The 19063-nt window shown below is 45.5% G+C and overlaps 1 protein-coding gene and 1 long non-coding RNA gene across 2 annotated transcripts; one reads left to right on the forward strand and one right to left on the reverse strand.

Moving 5' to 3' along the window:
• Positions 1-567: 567 nt before the first annotated feature.
• On the forward strand, positions 568-3052 carry LOC135937777 (uncharacterized). Its single transcript, XR_010574550.1, has 3 exons — positions 568-696; positions 765-1251; positions 2977-3052. It is a non-coding gene; the product is annotated as an uncharacterized LOC135937777 (long non-coding RNA).
• A 14522-nt stretch (positions 3053-17574) lies between these two features.
• LOC135937609 (uncharacterized) lies at positions 17575-18793 on the reverse strand. Its single transcript, XM_065480767.1, has 3 exons — positions 18548-18793; positions 18239-18379; positions 17575-18186 (listed from the first exon to the last, which is right to left on the reverse strand). Exons 1-3 carry the CDS (start codon positions 18791-18793, stop codon positions 17575-17577), a joined length of 999 nt encoding a protein of 332 aa, XP_065336839.1.
• Between the last annotated feature and the right edge of the window lie 270 nt (positions 18794-19063).

Here is a 19063-nt window from a genome sequence, read left to right on the forward strand (position 1 = left end):
CACAAGAGAGCGATTCATCCGCTTCCACGACGAAAAATGGTTCAATTTTTAACCCGTGCTTACTGCGAGACGCGACCTCGTCGAGAAGTTTCGAATAGATTAGATTAGATTAGATTATTTATTTGCATCTATACATCAGTATTTCGCTAATGTCACTTGTAGCCTCTTTTCAGTCACTTATAGCATCTGTTTACATATTTTTGTCACTTATAGCATCGTTTGTTTAGATGCTACAAGAAGCAAAACAGATGCTATAAGTGACGAAAAAGATGCTATAAGTGACAAACTCTTGTAGCATCGGTCAAAATATAAACACGAGTCGTGTTTTTCGCGCAATTTCGAACTTTGTTAGGTTGGCACGTCAGCGTTGAGGGCGGAGCCAGTGTTTGGTTACGCCGACCGTTCACCGGCCGCCAAAACCGGTAAAATCGTGATTTTCAGTCCGCTTTGTGAAGTGAGCAGCGGCCATATTGGATTTTTCGCATGTGCTCTCCGCGTGGCTTGTTAGCACAAACAACATATTTCGCATTTCAAACGAAAATTCCGAGAAAAAGTGCCATAATCGAGGACGAAATGGTTGAAATTCCTTCCACGTTCAACTGGGACCTTGTGGTGGGTGGACTCCCTCCAGGTCGAGAGAAAAATGAGCGGAACCGGAGGAGGTGTGCCAATGAGCATCTTGAAGGCTTTGATAAGGTAAGTGTGCTTTTATCAGTGCTAGTGTGTGTCAGCAGGTTAGGTTAATTATTTTTTTTTAATTTCAGGATCAAAAAGGTTGCTTCTCAGCCAGGCATGTTGGTGTAATTCCGGTGGCTTCCTTCAAATTGTAAGTTTATGGATGATGCAATCGCATGTATGGGGGACTCACACTTTCCGCTCACTCACACTTCTCGTTTTTTGATGGGAAGAATCAATGTAATGCCCTATCCTAGCGAGAAGTGTGAGTGTTGGGCGAAAAGGGTGAGTCCCCCATACTATTATGTTCAGATCGGAGTGTTTGTTTATTCATATGGGATTGTTACTAATTTGCGATTCTTTCAGTGCATTGCCTGAGCATCAAGAAGGCTATCTTGAGACTAACAGCCGCTGCCGAGAAAGGCAGTGGCAATACCACATTCTGGACCGGACTGAGAGAACAACACATGAAGGGCGGCTCTTGTTCGTGAGTCGTCGAAGTGTGGCCTCGCATGATATTCCGCCCATCCCCGATAGCTTCATGCAAGCGGAATCTGACATCAGCGCAACTTACGAGTAAGTATTTTAAAATATATTATTATCATCTTTATTGTCTTTTGGCGAGGTCATACATCAGATATTAATACAATTCTAAGTATATGCCCCCCAATTGCAATGCACAAACAAATTACACACAAAAATTATAAATTTTTAACAAATGCCAAGAATTCATCACAATCATAAAATTTCTTTAAGTACAGAAATTCTTTTAAGGCTGACACAAATTTATCGTATTGTGGCTCAAGTCGCAGTGAAAGTGGCAAAGCATTGTACAAATTTGCAGCACTGGAAAATGGATTTTGCTGCGAAATCATCAATTTCTGAGGCGCAATATACAATTCAGGCGCGCGGCGCGTTCCATGCCCATGCACGTCCCTGGTCTTTTTAAAATAGGCGGGGTATTTCTTAACAAATTTACATGCTTCAAACAAATAAACTGAGAACACTGGAAGCAGGTTGTACCGCTCAAAAAGTGGTCTCGCAGAACACAGCGGCGTCAACCCCTTCCAGTACCTCTCGCCCGCCAGGGCACGAATTAGCCGCTTCTGGGCCATGAACACAGTCCGCAGCGCCCCATCGCTTGCACCCCAGATTACAATACCGTATGACATAATGGAATTAGCATGAGCATAATACAGACTTAATAAAATTTTTTCATTAACATTCCCCTTTAGACTATTCAACATCGTCACCGTAGTGTGCAGGCGGCCACTAACGTACTGCGCGTGGTCATCCCACTTGCAGTCTTGTCGCACGTGAAGCCCTAAAAATTTGGCTTGTTCTGCACACGGAATTATTTTGCCGGCGAGGTCTATTTGAGGGGATTCATTATGTTTTTGTCCCCGGAACTGCACGAGAACCGACTTTGACGCGTTGAGTGGTAAATAATTTGCTTCACAGAAATCTTGAAGCATATCAGCAGACAACCGGGCGTTTTGGTACAACTGTTCGTTAGTAGGGGCGGAAAGCAAAGAGGAAGTGTCGTCGGCATAATTCACGGTGAAGCCTATCAGAACATACAGCAGCATGTCGCAGACTCCGGCAACGAATAGTGACGGAGACAATACGCCACCCTGCGGAGTTCCACGTACCACCGAAACCTCCGACGAAAACACTGTCCTCTCCCACTTGCCGACCCTTTGGGTCATTTTGACCACTTGCGTGCGCCCGGTGAGCGACGATCTCAACCAATCAAGCGCAACGCCGCGAACGCCATTCTGCTCAAATTTACGCAGCAAAATCGGCACACACACAGTCCCGAAGGCATTACTCAAATCATAAAATATGGCCAAAATCTTTTGCCGATGTTCCATTTTCTCATGCAATTTTACAAAAAATTCAAACAACGCAGTTACCGTGCACTTGCCACGGACAAAACCATGCTGGCTCTTTGGAATTATACCGTGCTCCTCATAGAAATTTACAAGCCTGATTAGAAAGCAATTTTCCAACACTTTTGAAAAAGTTGGCAAATTCGAAATCGGGCGGTAGTTTTTAACATTACACCTATCGCCTTTTTTAAATAACGGCACAACAACAGCCTTTTTCATCAAATTTGGATAAACACCAGTGGAAAAGGAGCAATTGGCTATATCTGCGAGTGGCGCCGCAATATGTTGCGCCACACGCTTAACAAGAAACATAGGAATATCGTCCCAGCCAGCGGATCTTTTCAGAGGCAAACGGCGCAGATGATGCAGAATCTAGTAAGTGTATGAAGCTCATAACATTGTCCCACAGCATGGAACGCCACATGACCCTGCTCGGCATGGAAAACTGGCTGCTGGATATGGACCGTAAGATGACAATGCCAAGGTGAGTAAAAACGATGTTGGATTCTTAGCTCGGAATGTATGGATGTCTATGTTTACCCTGGCCCTGCTAACACATAGCTGTGTCTGCAATGAAGCGCCAAATTTTGCCCCAATTAATTCATTTGAATTGACTCTCGCAGTTCGCTAACGGAAGTGAGGCGGGAATGATTAGCTTCAAATCCAATTACCTTTCTTATCCGGATTGAGAGCCCCCAGTTGCCCCAAAATATTTTTAATGATTATTTTCCAAGACAATTGTGCTATTTTATTGATAACTTGTGCACACTTTTAAATCTTTTTATTTTTTCAAGGCGTTGCATGCCATTTTGCCGCCGACCGTGCCCTCTCATGCAAGCCACCTGTGCTGAGGAACATTGGCCGGAGTTAGGACGCAGTCTGTCCGGAGGTGGTGCTCTCTGCAGTGTTGATGCACTCTGCTGTGTGTGCTAAAGCGCACCAGTACACTCAACTAGTGTGTGGCACAGCATTGGCACCCTCCGGCTGGCTGCCCCTGCTCCCAGACCTTGGCACAGAGGCGAGGCATCAATTGACAGGTTCAAATTACCTTCCTAATCCGGATTGATAGCCCCCAGTTACCCCAAACTATTTTTAATGATTATTTTCACAGCCAATTGTGCTATTTTATTGATAACCTGTGCACACTTTTAAATCTTATTATTTTTTCAAGGCGTTGCAAGCCATTTTGCCGCCGACCGTGCCCTCTCATGCAAGCCACCTGTGCTGAGGAACATTGGCCGGAGTTAGGACGCAGTCTGTCCGGAGGTGGTGCTCTCTGCAGTGTTGATGCACTCTGCTGTGTGTGCCACTCCGGTTTGATGAGCGACAACACTTTCGAGGACCCTGTCCCAGTTGATGTGATGACGTCATAACGCTCAGCCAGTTCTTGCTGTGCCTTTGAGAGGGCTTCACTGTTCTGTCCGGAGTAATTATTCCTCTGCGCGTAGTCCTCGAGGGTACTAAAACTTCCCTCGGTTGCCCTCCGAGCGTTGAAGGAGCAGAATGCCAAATTTAAGTGTGAGGCCAAAGTTCTGTTGTGCAATTCAATCTCGGAAGGATCTTTCGCCGCGAGCAGTTTTATGTGGTGAAAATCACACATCCCCTCTAGGTGATTGTTATACAGCATCAGGTCGTCCGGAGACACATGAGTCTTGTGCAGCTTCTCATTGCTCTTTTTCTGCTTTGCAGCCCTCGTTGTGGTGTACATACGGAACCTCTTCGTTCCCAAGAACTCGATCAGTAGGCGACACTCTTCAACCCACACCGTCCGATCTTTATCTTCCTCAAACCGCTCCTGCTGCAACTCACTTGCAACCTGGCGGACAAGCGAGCTGAGTGTCATGACATCGTTTGGCCTGTGGAAGTCAGTCTTGTTTTCGGCTTCCGTAGAACCGATCCAGGACTTCCTGAACTTGTGGATACGGGAAAATGTGAGTCCTGGTTACCTTGTTCAACGCACGGAAGTCTACACACGGACGCCACTTTGGAGTGCCATCTGTGGATTTTTTCCTTACGAGTAACAATGGCGCGGACCATTCACTGCTTGAGGGTATGATAACGCCCATTTCGAGCATTTCTCCCACCGTTTTTTCAATAACTTGTCTTTGGCTGTAAGGAACTCGATATGGTTTTTTCTGGATTGGTGAGGTATCTCCTGTATCGATGTTTACCTCGGTTCCTTCATAACGGCCCAGAGTCCTTTTCCCACATGAGAAGGCCCGTTGATTTTGTACGAGTACTGCCTTGATTTCCTTTGCTCGAATCAGGTCGTCGATCGCTGTGAAATCGAATAGACTAAGGAATTCTTGTTCGTCTAGATCTTCTCCCGGTATATCAGGCCACTCGGCACTTTCTCGGCATTGTGCGGGCTTTAAGTTAGCTAAACATCCCTTACACAACATATATTCCTCGTCATCAGCCGGTCTCTGCTCACACTCGAAGCAGGATATTTCTGGGAGTTGGGTTTCGGGTACGTCTCGTATTTTTGCAACCGGAGTTTCAGGCGTTACCAGCCCTACTCTGATCCGTTTCAGGTGGCGGCCTCTAATCCGGTGCTCTTGGGTGGAGGTGTTAACGCACCATACGTTTACGATGCCTCCAGCATCGACAACGGCGTAACTGGCTGGTTCCCCCAATGTCAACACCTTTGAGTATTACTTCGCTTCCGGCAGGAGCAGTCACTCGAACGGGGTATATTGCACTCTCCCGTCCTTCTAACTTGGGAAGAGGACCTGGAGTGCTAGTCTCCAAGACGCGTGGTTCTATAACCTCTGAGTTATGATCGGTGATAGGTTCTACGTGGTGAAAGAGAAGGTTCCAGTCGGGTTTCATATCTTCTCTAGGAATTGGCTTTTGTTTGTTGTAGTAGTCTAGGTTTGCTTTTCCCCATGGAAATTCCAGACAATTTTCCGTAGTGAGTAAGTTGATGCGCTGTTTCACTAAGAAATCTTGTCCAAGTAGGGCTGAATAGCCTGTGGCGGCCGCGACAATTATTACTGGCTGGCAGATAGTAACTCTGTTGCTTACTTCAATCTCTATTTCTGATTGTCCGGCTAGTGGGACCTGATTTCCTCCGGCTCCGTATACCGCTGGTTCATTGCGAGTCTTAGTAGTTGTTCTGTCTTGAGTACGGCGTGCCGGCAATGCTGGCACGCCCGTTATTCGTTTTTTGGTTTGAAGTCTGGGCATGAGACTGGACTATGTCCGTCCTTCTTGCAGATGACGCAGTGCAGGTTCTGGCAGTCTTGCAGCCGATGTCCATTTTCCCCGCAGAAAAAAACAGACAAACGGCCGCTCGCTGTCAGAGCGTCTTGGTGATCTCGCTCGTGCTCGATAGCCCGTGTTTGTAAGTGAGCTAGTGTTTCCATCCCTTGGCGCGGTTTCGATAGTGTGAACTGACTGGGAAACCGGAGAGGGTGTCGTAGCGAAGCGCACTTGTCTACTTCCTGTGGGTTGTACTGTTGAGGAGTAAATGGCAGCGTGAGCCGCTTGTAACTCCTCCCTGGCTCTGGACGCGTCGAGCCTTTTCTCCACCTTTAATGCATTGCGCATGGCTTCAGTCAGAGTCGTGGGATTCATCAGGTCCTCCCTATCAACCATTTCTGGTCTGAGCCCGTTCAGAAATTGGGAGAACGCCCTCAATTCCCTCCAATTCAATGGTCATCCAGTACATGGGGAGGTACCTCTGGTTTTGATGGGGTAATGGCTCGTAGTTTCCTCAACTTAGTCAAGAGATTGTCGTAATTCCTGGTGACGGTTTCATGAACTCCTTGCCGGTATTCGCTAAATTCCCTCTCTAGCTCAGTTCTATCATCTATGGTCTCAAACTCCCGCTTGAAGGCTTGTTTCAGGGTGGGGAATGAGGCTAGCGTGTGCACATCCAATCTTTGAACGAGATCCCTAGCTCGGTTTTTCGTTCTTGTGGCCAGCATAGTCCTCAGTTGTGCAGGCGTTCGCTGTTGTTGGATGAGGAACAGTGTTTCCAAGGCCGAGAGGAAATCCTCCAGCATAGCGTCCTCTTCTCGCCCGGAAAAGAGAGGTAAGTTTGTCATGTCGAAGTACATGCCCGTGGTTCGCGGCGCTCCCCAGCTAATTTGTGGCATTGCCTGGGCGGCGGCCATCACCCTTGGCTTTACTCCCAACGGGTGATGTAACATGGTGGGTCCTTCTCGATCGGGCGCCGGCGAAGGTGCATGGCGCGAAGCCGTAGAAGAGGAAGGTGCGAACGGGGTGCAAGCTGATGGTGCCACCTGGTGCTCGTCATTTCCTCCTCTAGCGAGGTGATTCGTGGTCTCGGATCGAGGCACCCTTGTCGGTGGGGTATAATGGGAAACGTCGTCAAGGTCAACGTCGTCAAGGTCAACGTCGTCCCTGCGTGCGCTGTGATTGTCTTGACTAGAAGGACCGGCGCTAGGTTGACTCGAGTTCGTGTAGCCGTTAGGGTTTCCCAACGGACGAGGCTCAGGGTCAGAAGTCCTTCCTAGTGGTGAATGTTCCAGTGACATCGTGCCAGGCCCGGACTGGTAATCGGGCGCCCCGGGCGAAACCCCAGTGGGCCGCGGCCCAAGTGGGCCGCCCGGACTGCCCAATATTTCCAAGACTGTCAGGCGGTCCGCGTTTGTGGCTGTCGCAGCCCATATTTTTTAGTGGCTTTCCCGTGTTGGGATGAAGGCAACACACACTCTTATTATTCAATTCCTTGTTTTGGCTAAAATAATTTCAAAATCTAAGGAAAAATCTTGAAAATAAAAATCTAAAAATAAATTTTCGTTACGCTTGTTACATGCCCACCGGCCCACCGCTTTAGCCGTTCGGCCAGCTCCTCGTTAAATTTATATTATATTTTTATTGGGGAATGAGCAAACGGGAAAAACTATCATATCCTTGATTTTTCCGTCTTTGCACATAGGAATAAAAATTAAACCTAGAGCTTGATCACATACTAGGACTCGGCGGCCCCCACTTCGAGAGTGAAAAATTCGCTTTGCGTGTTTCAAACTAGCGTGGAAACTTTTGAATGCGTTATTTGGGCTGGGTTTTAATTAGATTTATGGATGAGAATAGGCCAAGAAACGGCCAAAGGAGCTAAAACTTCTTTTTTCCATTTTCGAATTTGGACTGGCGGCTGGCGTGCCTGGTGAACTAAAGCCAAATCGGCTGACCAACATTTTGCCAGGTTGGCTGATGTGAGTGCTCTAGTAGCATACGTTTCTATTTTTATTTGGAAGACGAGTAAAATTAATTAATAAAATTAATAAAATTCGAAGAAAAAAAATTGATGTCCTACTTATTTGAACAAAAGTTAAAAAAAGTTATATTGATCTGACAAAAAATTTATTGCTCAGAACCTCTGACAAGAGTGAATTTTGAGCATCACACAGATTTTAGCAACGCAACCTTATTCAATTGTCAAGTTTTCCCAGTTTTCCAAAAAAATTAGTCCAGAATAGGTTATTAATTCACATATTTGACGTCACTCCATCCATTTCAAATTATAAACATTTATGCTGCGTTACTATAATAAATATAATCCGTATAATAAAAAATCCGTTGAAATTAAATGGCAGCTTCCTCGGTGAATAACGAGCTTTATATTTTTCCGTATTTCTACAGAAATATCCTGCTCAACAATGTTCGGCTACTGGTTGTAGTCCTAATTCATGAACTTCCTGTCCCGACTAGGGGCTGAGCAGGACATTATTTCTGTAGAGATACGGAAAAATAAACAGCTCGCTATCAGGGTTGCATTTGCTTACCACCCGATTTTTTCCCCACTGGTTTTTAACAATTTAAACCACTGAATTTTTACAAATTTCTTGCGCAAGAAATGCAAGAAATGAATTTATTCCATTTTCCCCTACTTAAAATCTAAGATTTTCGGTCGGAAGTGGTCAAAATTTCCTCTTTTCTACACATATTTTTGTTTTTAAATTGCAATTTGCTGCTTCAATTTCTCCAAAAAGTCATTAAAAAATATTAAGTCGGTCATGAGCTAATAATTAGAAAATTATTGCAAACTGAGATGCATTGAACATTGCCTGCAAGAAACTATTAAAAAACGATAAAAAAACGTTTTTACCACTGCGCACTGCGTTTTTTTAATGCGGGTCTTTTGCATCCCTGCTCTCTATCCACCGAAATTAAAGGCTTTAAATTTCAATTGAAAGTTATTAAATTTTCGGGGGGGAGGGGGGTTATGGGCCGCGGTGGCTCGGTGGGCCGCGAAAATCAACAGTCCCCGGTAAAAAATTTGGTGCCAGTCCGGGCCTGCATCGTTCGTTGTGTTTCCGTTTACAGGTATTCGACCAGCAGATCCTGGTCACGGCACCAATAATTGCTGCTACCAAAATCTTATTCAAGCCACGATCACTCAGCTGGTAAAGAAGATCGGGCGTGGTGGCGACAATCTTGACGTTAAGAATTAATGCTCTCCTCCACTAATCACTATTTGGGTGTCTCCGTATCTCTAATATTAAAGGTCGAGGGTAAGAGAGAGAAACCCAGCAATTTTTCATTGGCACTATCAGGAATATTTATTTCTATCCTCAAGTTCACAGAACGATTCGTGAATTTCCGTGGATATCTCGCCGATTCGGAGCCGTTGGTCGGTCGGTGACGAGTAACTGGTACGCTGATAAGTGGGCGTCTGGGTCCAGGCAGGAGCGCTCAGCAGCCTGGAACAGATATTCGCCCATGAAATATGCTGTACAGCAAGTGCGCCAGTATCAGGGCTCAGAAGTCAGAGGATTCCACTGGAGCCGTCCCCCGACTACTTTGCGCGATCTGGTTACACTCACCTCGTTCCCCGGCAGTAGGCGCGTCCGTCCGAAGCCAGGCGGGCGCCGCTACCTCCGTCCGGTGACCGTCTGCTTCCCCTGAAACAGTTGATTGAGGTGAACAGTCTCAACTTTCATGCGTGAGGGAAATCCAGTGACTCACCTTTGGTCAGTAGAGGTCAATTCCCAAGCGGGCAGATTGTGCTAGCCTCGGCTCGACGTTCCGGTGAAGACCCACTTGAAGACCGGGCGAGTCGAGTCGTTCGTAGGTAAGCTCCGTCTACATCCGCGGCCTGTGAACAAGATCGGAGGGCGATGATGTAACGATTCTTATTTGCCCGTATGGAGCTCCACACCTGAACTAAGCCAGGGCCGGCCTGGCAACTCCCGTGACAGGTGAGGCTGGGAAGCGACGCTCTTCGGCGCTGGACGGCGTGTTGATCGTGTCCCGGCGTGGGTATCTCACGGTCGGGGCCTGGCGCCTACGGTAGCTGATCCGACTCTAGTCGTCGGCGCTGAGTCGGCGGCCGATCAGTTTCGGATCTTGTCGGCGGCCGAGTCGTCCCTGGTCGGCGTTTCGGCGGCCAGTCGGCTCCGCCGGCAACGCTGAGTCGGCGCCGTCGGCAAACGATCGGTTATCGGCAGCCCTATCGGCGGCCGATTCGTCACCTGTCGGCGGCGTTTCGGCAACCTATCTCCACGTCGGCGTGCAAGCGGCAGAGAGCCGCTAGTTGGCGGCGGTACGCTGCTCGAAGCGTGTGTCGGTGGCAATAGCGGCGTGCAGCTCGGACGTACTCGTCAGCGTGCATGCGCGTCCGCCAAGCGACCGAACACTCAGCCGTGCTTTCCGCTAGCTCGGGCGCCGGCTCAGCTTGGCTCAGGTGAGGCCTCCTTCTTCCCTTTTGGAGTAAGGTACCTGACTGCTTATCTCTGCTCTGGCCCGGCGCCTTTTTATAGCCCGATCAGCTCCCTTGGCTCCTCCTTCTTCGGGCGCAGAGAGAGAGAAGAACCAAGGGTTGCGGGGGCGTGCAGGATTTGTCGCGTTTCTCAACAATTATGCATACCAATCGCGTGCCTTTCTACTTAAATATTCCGATTTATGTTTCTCGAACCTTCTTTACCGAAAATAAATCCTCCTTATGCCAATTCGTTAAATTATTATAATTTTAATTGTGTGTATCTTGGTTTTCTGCAATTTGTAACAACTTAATAAGCGGCGTCTTGTCTTTTAACTGACCTCGCTCAACCCCGACTAGCTCCTAAGCTGCCATTTTTGGTTTGATTTATGGCCGTGGGTGGTTACCATTTTACACCACCCGGACCAGTCATATTCTTGCACAGCATAAGCCGTGATTCTGGCACTCATATGGCACAGCATGTGCACCCGTTTTGCATTGCACTGGCACCTGTTCTGCACAAAACATGCACTATGGCCATGGTGCCATGTTTCGGAAAATTGTCCATCGGCCACTTTTGCTTCGGGGGGTTTAGCCACGCTGCTTCTCACAGGGAAGCAGCGTTTTCACTCGGATCACGTGACTGAAGAGGCCCATGGACAGGGCGATTTTGAAGTGTAGACCACCAGAAAAGTTTTCCACGGCACGCGGCAATTTCCCTTGTGCAGGAATTGTGCAATACTGGTACCAACCCGATGCCAAACATGTGCAGATGAAGTGCCATTTGACTGCCAGATTTTACTGCAGGTGATGTGCGGACGCGATTAAAATCGAGATTGGTGCGAGTAAAGTGCAAATGCGATGCAGAACAAGTGCAGAAACAATGCCAATGCAGTGCAAGAATCTGACAACGAGACCAGAATCAGGCAACCAGTAAGCATATGGAAACACACTCAATTTATTATCTCAGGAGTGATAGCCTTGTACCGCGTAATCATTTCTTTATGATTCCAACCTTGATCTTATGTTTTTAAAATAAAACGAAATATGGGGAAACATTTTGAAGAATAAGGGGCAATGTTATAAGGACACATACAAATTATTTTTTAAGCAAAGATCAGTTTATTTTAGGTAAGGAATTTTATTTAAATTTAAAATTGACCATATTATTGAATATTTTAAAAAATGAACTTCGACACGGAACATATACATCATTATTTATAAAATTTTATCTACTTTTTACACAGCAAAAAATAACATCTGTAGGCACAATAGAAATGTTAGAAATTAAAAGAGATGAAACATGGAAAATGCATTTGAATAATCCGAAAATTCACTGAAATATTGGAATCATTAACAATATAAATTTAATAGGGTAGTTAGACAAATGGACGGATTTTAGTGTCCGAAAAATATTTATTGCACCTTTCAAAAATATTTGGAGTACCTTATTGACAAAAGAATTAAGCACACTTTTGTGCTACCAGTGTCCTTAGTTTTTAGAAAATCATTAAATTTCTTATTTGAGTCATTTGAGTTATACTTAGCGTATGCTTTGAGAGTCAACTATGATATTTTTATATGAAACTTAATATTGAAAAACATATTTTGCAGGAGGGTCAATGTAATTGAGAAATACATACAGGATAGTTTTTTTCAAGATGTGTTTATTTTAGGGAAAGGCATTTTATTAAAATTTAAAATTGTGTTGTTTATTTCAAAAAATGAATTTGCGCGGTGCATATTCATCATTTATAAATTTCATCTTCTTTTGACACTGCTAAAAATGTAAATTTGTATGCACAGTAGATATTTTAGAAATTAAAAGAGATGAAACATGGAAAATGCATTGGAATAATCCTGATATTCACTTGATTATTAATTGGAGTCAATAATAAAAATTTAATAGTGTAGTCCAGGTAGTCAGAAAGACGGTTTAATTGTGGCACCGATGTGTTATGTGTTCAGTGGGGCACTCTTTTTATGAAGCTTTATCTCTCCTCTAATCCTCATCCATTGAACTACAGCAGGAAACTGGCAATAATAGTGTGCAAATCAACCGGAGGAACATTCTGCTTCTGCACGCTTTGTACAATGCTTTCAAGGTTCACCTACAAATCCCCGGATTGGTGACCTCGCTAAGAGACATTTTCAAGCGTTCCGTGTAGCATGGACTTCCCAGAAACAGACCGGGCAGCAAGAGTGACAGAATCGATGAGGTCATCCACACGATTTGCGGTGGTGAAGAAAACAAGGTAAATTTCAAGCGATCCAACGATGTCATGACCCTCAGCTCGCTCGTCCGACAGGTGGCAAGTGAGTTGCAGCAGGAGCGGTTCGAGGATGATGAAGAGCGGAAAGTGTGGAACGAAGAGTGTCACTTGCTGATCAAGTACTGGATACGAAAAGGTACCGCATTTGCACGATCACAAGGGCTGCCAAGCAGAAGAAGACGAACGAGAAACTGCACAAGACTCACGTTTCTTCTCAGGACATCCAGTTGTACAACGCCCACCTCGAAGCGTTGTGTGGTTATCTCCTAAAAGCCAAAAATCCGTCCGATATCGAATTCCACTACAGGACCTTGGCCACACACTTTAACTTGGCTTTTTTTCCTTCAATGCTCGCACGGCTACCGAGGGCTTCGTTACACTGCAGAACTACGAGCAGAGGAACTACTCGGGCAAAAACAGTGAAGCGCTCTCCAAGGAACAAAAACAACTTGAAGAGCGTTACGACGTGCTGACCTCAACAGGAAAAGGTTCCACCAAAGTTTTTTCCCTCCTGAAACTGGAATAGCGCGAGTTTTGCTGCACCCTGGCGGACAAAGCAGTGCGTGCTGCTGCAGGAATTCCAGTCGACTGTATCTACCCATTCGGCACCAAGGACGGAAAAGCGATGAACTTGACAATTCCACAGAAAGTAGAGGTCGAAGCGTGTCTCGCAGAGAGACCTACTGATCTCACGGCTGGTGCAATCAGGACAACCTTCGTGACTACCCTGGGGCAGATGCAATTGAGCGGACCTGCAAAGAAACTCTTGTGCCTTTTAATGGGCCACTCAATCTCCGTCCATGATCACTACTACGATCTTCCGACAGGCTTCGGCTTCGATCTCATGGTCGGGAGAGCCCTCGAAATTTTCGAGTGGGGCAAAATGCAAAGTTCTTGGAATTACTTTGTATCACAAAAGATGTCGATTAACAATTAAGATACCACAATCCGATGCCAACAACCAACAAATGTGATGAAAGACATGATGAGGCACATGTTATTCAAAAGTGAGGTTTCCTGGCTCATGAGTGGCTCATCACGCTGGGTCAAAAATGGTTCTGGAGTGATAGCAATGTTTCCATTTTTTATCTTAATTGTGAAATTAGTCAACAGCAAGAAGTCCCGACCTAGCGTTATCGCATGGTAGTGGTCCGGGATGACCAAGTAAGTTTGCGCCGTGGTTGTCGCGAAGACCGGCGCGATAGTGTAGGCGGCTATTGTAACGAAGCTCGCGGTCTCGCTGCCATGGGAGATGAATAGTTCTTTTGTACCAAGTTCTATGACAGCTGCCAACGGTTCGATTGCCTGGAAGGTGTGCAAGTTTATACACGATCGCTCTGCGCCAAGGTCAATCAGCGCGTCAAAAGGCAGCCCGGCTACAAACGCTCGGATTAGCAACGGTCTGTAGTTCATTTGCTGCCTATTAAGAGCGGAAGATACTAGAAAATTCCACACTGAAAGAAGTTTTTTTAAAAATTTACCGTTCCAGAGGCATCCTTATCCATGCCAGCGACATCTTTCTTCGTCGGGGTATCAGATTTTACTACAACAGATTATAGCGAAAACCCCCACACCAATATCACCACCAACGGGGGGCGCGTAAGTTAGCAGGCTACCGATAGATGCCACAAAATTGGTCAAATCAACAAAAATTTTTAAAATATTGGTGTAAAGACAAAATTGTTTTAAAATTAGAAAATCAAATCATATTTTTGAAAATTAGAAATGAAAAATAATACTGATTTAAAATTGATTAATAAACTGTTTCATTATAGATATATAATTATAATATAATATAATAATGAAAGTCAACACTTAATTTTATAGATGCATAAAAGAAGTGGAATTTCTCTATTTTTTATTGTTTTTCAAATTTATTCAGCTCATCAAATTTCAATTAAAAAAATTTTAACATCCAAATGTAACGGAAGCCGTCAAAAATGCTCATAGCTTGGAAACAGAATTTATCCGAAAACTGGCTGAGCGGCCTACTTTTCGCTGTCACATCTTGTTCACAGCATCGCTTCCTCCCCTTCTCATTCATGTGTGTGCTCTTCCTGCTCAGTACAAAGAATATGAAGTAATTTTTTCCGGTCATCGTCCTGATAAAAAAGGCAATCTATCCTGAACTGTCGTTTAAACTTTTCACATTTCCAAAATGAAATACTCTCTTTGGGGTGACCACACGTTGTGTCATTTTATAGATATCTGGTCGTGACGGATTGTTGTGACACTCTTTGGCCTGTTATACTGACCTTAGAGACGCCGTGACCAGGCGCAAATATCGACAGTCAAAAGCACCGTATATTTTACAGAAAACTGAATGGAATTTTGCGAGAATTTTGAGAATTAATAAGAAACGGAACTAATTGCGTATTGATGAAGGGAACCGATAAATCATGAATGAATTTTGGAGGGGCACCCGGTATAAAATATGTTGTGCACACGCGTCGAGCGCGAGCTTGGCGTGGGATTCTTGAGGGGGTGTCGAAGCGTAGTTAATTCGAGCAAAAGGCAACTCTCGAGTTAATATAGCCGCTCTCTTCCGTTTCTTGGAAGGTGCGGAAGTCATTGTCACAAGTTGCCGAAGCGGCCTGCAAAAGGGGCAATGGCGGCGTCGAAAAACCGCGAAAAACGGGCCCCAGAACCGATCTCACCGTGGTTTCTCCTGAAAGAGGTCGTCAGACCTGCGTTTGCGGTGAAACAGCAATAATCGTGATTCAGTTCCATTTCCGTTATAATTTAATTATTCTCACGGCATATTAAAAATGTTAAAAATTTCCGAGGGAAATAGACATTTACCTTTATTTTTATCTGCCCTTCTGAATTGGTAATCTTTGATATAAGAAAATGTTATATATTTCAATGTTGGAACAGTTTTTCATCAAAGTCACTTATAGCATCATTTCTGTCACTAATGGCAACTGTTTATATATTTTTGTCACTTATAGCATCCCAACAAAGATGCCATTAGTGACAGAAATGATTCTATAAGTGACGGTCACTTATTGCATCACGCCAAATGTAAACAAAGCGATTTCCGATCTTTCTTGGGTTGGCAGCGATTTGGCGTGGTCAGCACCGGGACAGGGCGAGTGTTTCGGTTTGCGTCGCGTTCACCGGATGGAATGACCGGTACACCAGTACCGCAATCGGTATTTTGTAATCGGTTTAAGTGAGTTGTGGGTTTGCCGATATCACTCAAACAATAGAGCATCGAATCGCCGTTGTTAGTGTGTAATTTGCCACGTGCTATCCGCGTGTTTCATCTGAGGAAAGAAGCTGAAATTGAAGTAGTGCGCGTTATGTGGAAGTGTGTGGAGGTGTAAATCACGGAATGGCGAATGAAATGGGAGCGTCTTCACTGAACTGGCAATTTGATTTGAGCCGTGCTGCTGCTGTTGATCGAGTTGCGTTGAATAGGAGACAGTGTCGGAACGAGTGGTTGCCAGGTTTCAATAATGAAAGTTTTGGCTAAATTCCGTTGTTTATTCCCAATGTTGTGTCTTGGCAGGGAATTTCGGATGGTTTACATTGTTAATTAGCCGCTTAAATTGAAGCTGAGTAGGCTGACAATATCATAATTTGGTTGCAGAAGCTACCTGGCTGTTTACCGCGTGTCAAGTTGGCAAGATCCAAGGTTCAGGATTGGCAATGTCAGTAGATCGAATTAATTTTTGGTAGCGGGGGAATTGTTGTTTCAACGTAGTCGTCCGTGTATTATTATGAAATATTTGTCTGCATTTTTGCATTTTCTAGCCGAGTCCCAGAGAGGCAAGGTGGTATTGACATGGTGAGCTGGCGCTGCAAGGAGCGGCTACGACGGTATCACATCTTGGATCAAAGCAATCGTAAAAATGGTGATGGTTGTATTTTTTTGATGAAGGTTAAGGAAATATTTTATTGTCTTTGTTCGGTCGGTGGTGGCTCGTATGGTATTTGAATATTTTGGCTCCTATTTAGATAATAATGCTATTAATGCTACTTCCTAGAGGAATGGACTTCGTTTGTAGGAGTGCGGCGACAAAGCAAGAGGTTGAAGAACCAAAGGAAATAATCTTAACTCGATCGAGCTTGGAAGGTGGTTTTTGTCACAGCAGGCATAAGGTATTTTTAACGGTCTCATTGCTAGAATAAGAATGTATTAATTTTCAAAAGCTCGCTTCACTGTTTTTGTATGTCTCAAACCTCCCCTTCCTCATTGTTTAGGAACAATGCTTGAACCATACGTGATACATATGTATTATTTTTTTAATTTTCTTTCATACCATTGTCGCTATTCCATCTCAGCTTTGAAAAATGAATGATCTGCTCAAATGCAACTTTTTTATGACTCACGAACAAAAGCCGCCCTTCATGTGTTGATCTCTCAGTCCAGTCAAGAATGTAGTATTGCCACTGCCTTTCTCGGCAGCAGCTGTTTGTCTCAAGATAGCCTTCTTGATGCTCAGGCAATGGACTGAAAGAATCGCAAATTAGTAATTATCCCTTATGATTTAACAAACACTCCGGTCTGAACATAATAATGCATGCTATTGCATCTTCCATCAACATACAATTTGAAGGAAGTCACCGGATTTACACCAACATGGCTGGCTGAGAAGCAACCTTTTTGATCCTTAAAATAAAAAAAAATAATTAACCTAACCTGCTGACACACACTAGCACTGATATAAGCACTCTTGCCGACCGAGATTTTGCAAGAGGCAATATAATGACGGCAACACTTACCTTATCAAATCCCTCAAGATGCTCATTGGCGCACCTCCTCCTGTTACGCTCATTTTTCTCTCGACCTAGAGGGAGTCCACCCACCACAAGGTCCCAGTTGAACGTGGGAGGAATTTCAACCATTCCGTTCTCGATTGTTTATTGTTAAGCTGTTTATCTCACAATTTGTCAAAGTACATTCATGTCATAACAGGTCAGTTTACAAATAGAAAGAAAAGCATGTGAGGAAGGGCGACACTTCTGGAAAACAAGTTTCTAAGACTTTGTCCAGGAGGACATAGCCGAAGTGAGCCCAGACTAGTAAAATCATAAATAAATCACAGTAATCACACTAAAATCTTGCTGTCACATACGCCTTGCAGAGGGACGGAAACTTTGCCGCTGAGCAGTCCTTTAGTGCGGGTGGCAAATCATTCCACTCCTTAACGACGCGAAAGTCAAAGATGTTTTTCCCGAGATCGGTGCGGGCGGATGGCTGCTGAAGTCGAGGGTGCAGTGGATTGTCTCCACGGTGCACGCGGCCAAGGGTAATTCGTGCCATCGCGTCGTAGTCCGTTACTCCTGCTAGGCACTTTTTGAAATACAGGAGGTCGTTGTACACCAGTTGTGCAGGCACTGAAAGTAGATGTTGTTGGTTTGGTGGTGGGATGCGGCGGCTGTGAATAAAATGCAGGGCCCTGTTCTGCACTCTAATCATCTTCTCAGTGTTAGTTTTTGTTGAGGGGTGCCATGCTGGTGTTCCGTAGAACAGTTTGGGCTTCACCAGTGAAAGGTACGCAATCCTTTTCATTCTTTGCGTGCAGCCGCGCAAGTTCCGAGCCGCGAACCCAAGGGTTTGCGGCGCTTTTTTCCGCTGGACGTCATCATGGTGGTTCCAGCGTAGGTTTCTCGACAGGTGCACACCAAGCAGCCGCTGCGTGGCAACGTACTGCAGGCTGCAGCGCTGTGCCACCGACTGCTTAGCGAGGCATGCAGGGTTGTCGTGCATGTGTCACGTCCATGACGACGCACTCCTTGGCGTTTAGCTGCATACCATTGTTGGCGCACCACACGTCGATGTGCGCGAGGTCCTCCTGCAGGGCCTCAACGTCATCTTCACTCCGAATCTGGTTGTGGATGGTGCAGTCGTCAGCGTACTATATGAGGTTTGTCTTAACTACAGATGGCAGGTCTGATACGAAAGCATTAAACAGAAGAGGCCCGAGGACGCTCCCCTGGATAACGCTGGAAGGGACTTCGCAGGACTCGCTGCATGCCCCATTGAATCGCACGAACTGGCTGCGGCCTACAAAAAAGTTTTTCACCCATTTTAGCGCGCCGCCGTCCACACCGTATTGCTGCAGCTTGGAGAGCAGCCGCTGATGGGGGACTTTGTCAAATGCCTTTGCCCAGTCCAAGAACACGGTGTGGACCTGCGCCCCACTCTGGCTGTCTAGCGCTGCTGTCCAATCGTCGAGCGTCCGCATCAGCATGGTCGTGCAAGAGCGGGCGCTTCTGAAGCCGTGCTGCGAGTCGGGCTGAATTTTGTTGTCTTCAAAGAACGCTGCCATCTGGTTTCTCACGTGTTTTTCAAGAACCTTTCCCACCAGCGAGGTTACGCTGATGGGCCGCCAGTTCCTAAACTTTGATCGATCGCCGTCCTTTGGAATGGGCGTAACAGCCGCGCACTTGAAGTCCGCTGGCAAATCGCTGGCTCGAAGGGAAAGCTGGAACACGTGAGTGAAACTTTTACTAAGCGAGGCAGCAGTTTTTTAACAGGATAGCTGGAATTTTATCAGGGCCATTAGCGCTTTTTGAGTCCATTGTTTTCAACAAAGCCT

Source organism: Cloeon dipterum, chromosome 2 (genome assembly GCF_949628265.1).
Source record: "Cloeon dipterum chromosome 2, ieCloDipt1.1, whole genome shotgun sequence".
Lineage (NCBI taxonomy): Eukaryota > Metazoa > Arthropoda > Insecta > Ephemeroptera > Baetidae > Cloeon > Cloeon dipterum.

What these genes read in the sequence shown, in the direction of transcription:
- LOC135937609 (XM_065480767.1), bottom strand. Translation starts at nt 18,793, where the DNA reads ATGGCAGCGTTCTTTGAAGACAACAAAATTCAGCCCGACTCGCAGCAC. An exon ending in ACGGCGGCGCGCTAAAATGG is followed by an intron (nt 18,380 to 18,547) that starts GTGAAAAACTTT and finishes AACCTCATATAG; the next exon opens with TACGCTGACGACTGCACCAT. An exon ending in AGGAGTGCGTCGTCATGGAC is followed by an intron (nt 18,187 to 18,238) that starts GTGACACATGCA and finishes TCGGTGGCACAG; the next exon opens with CGCTGCAGCCTGCAGTACGT.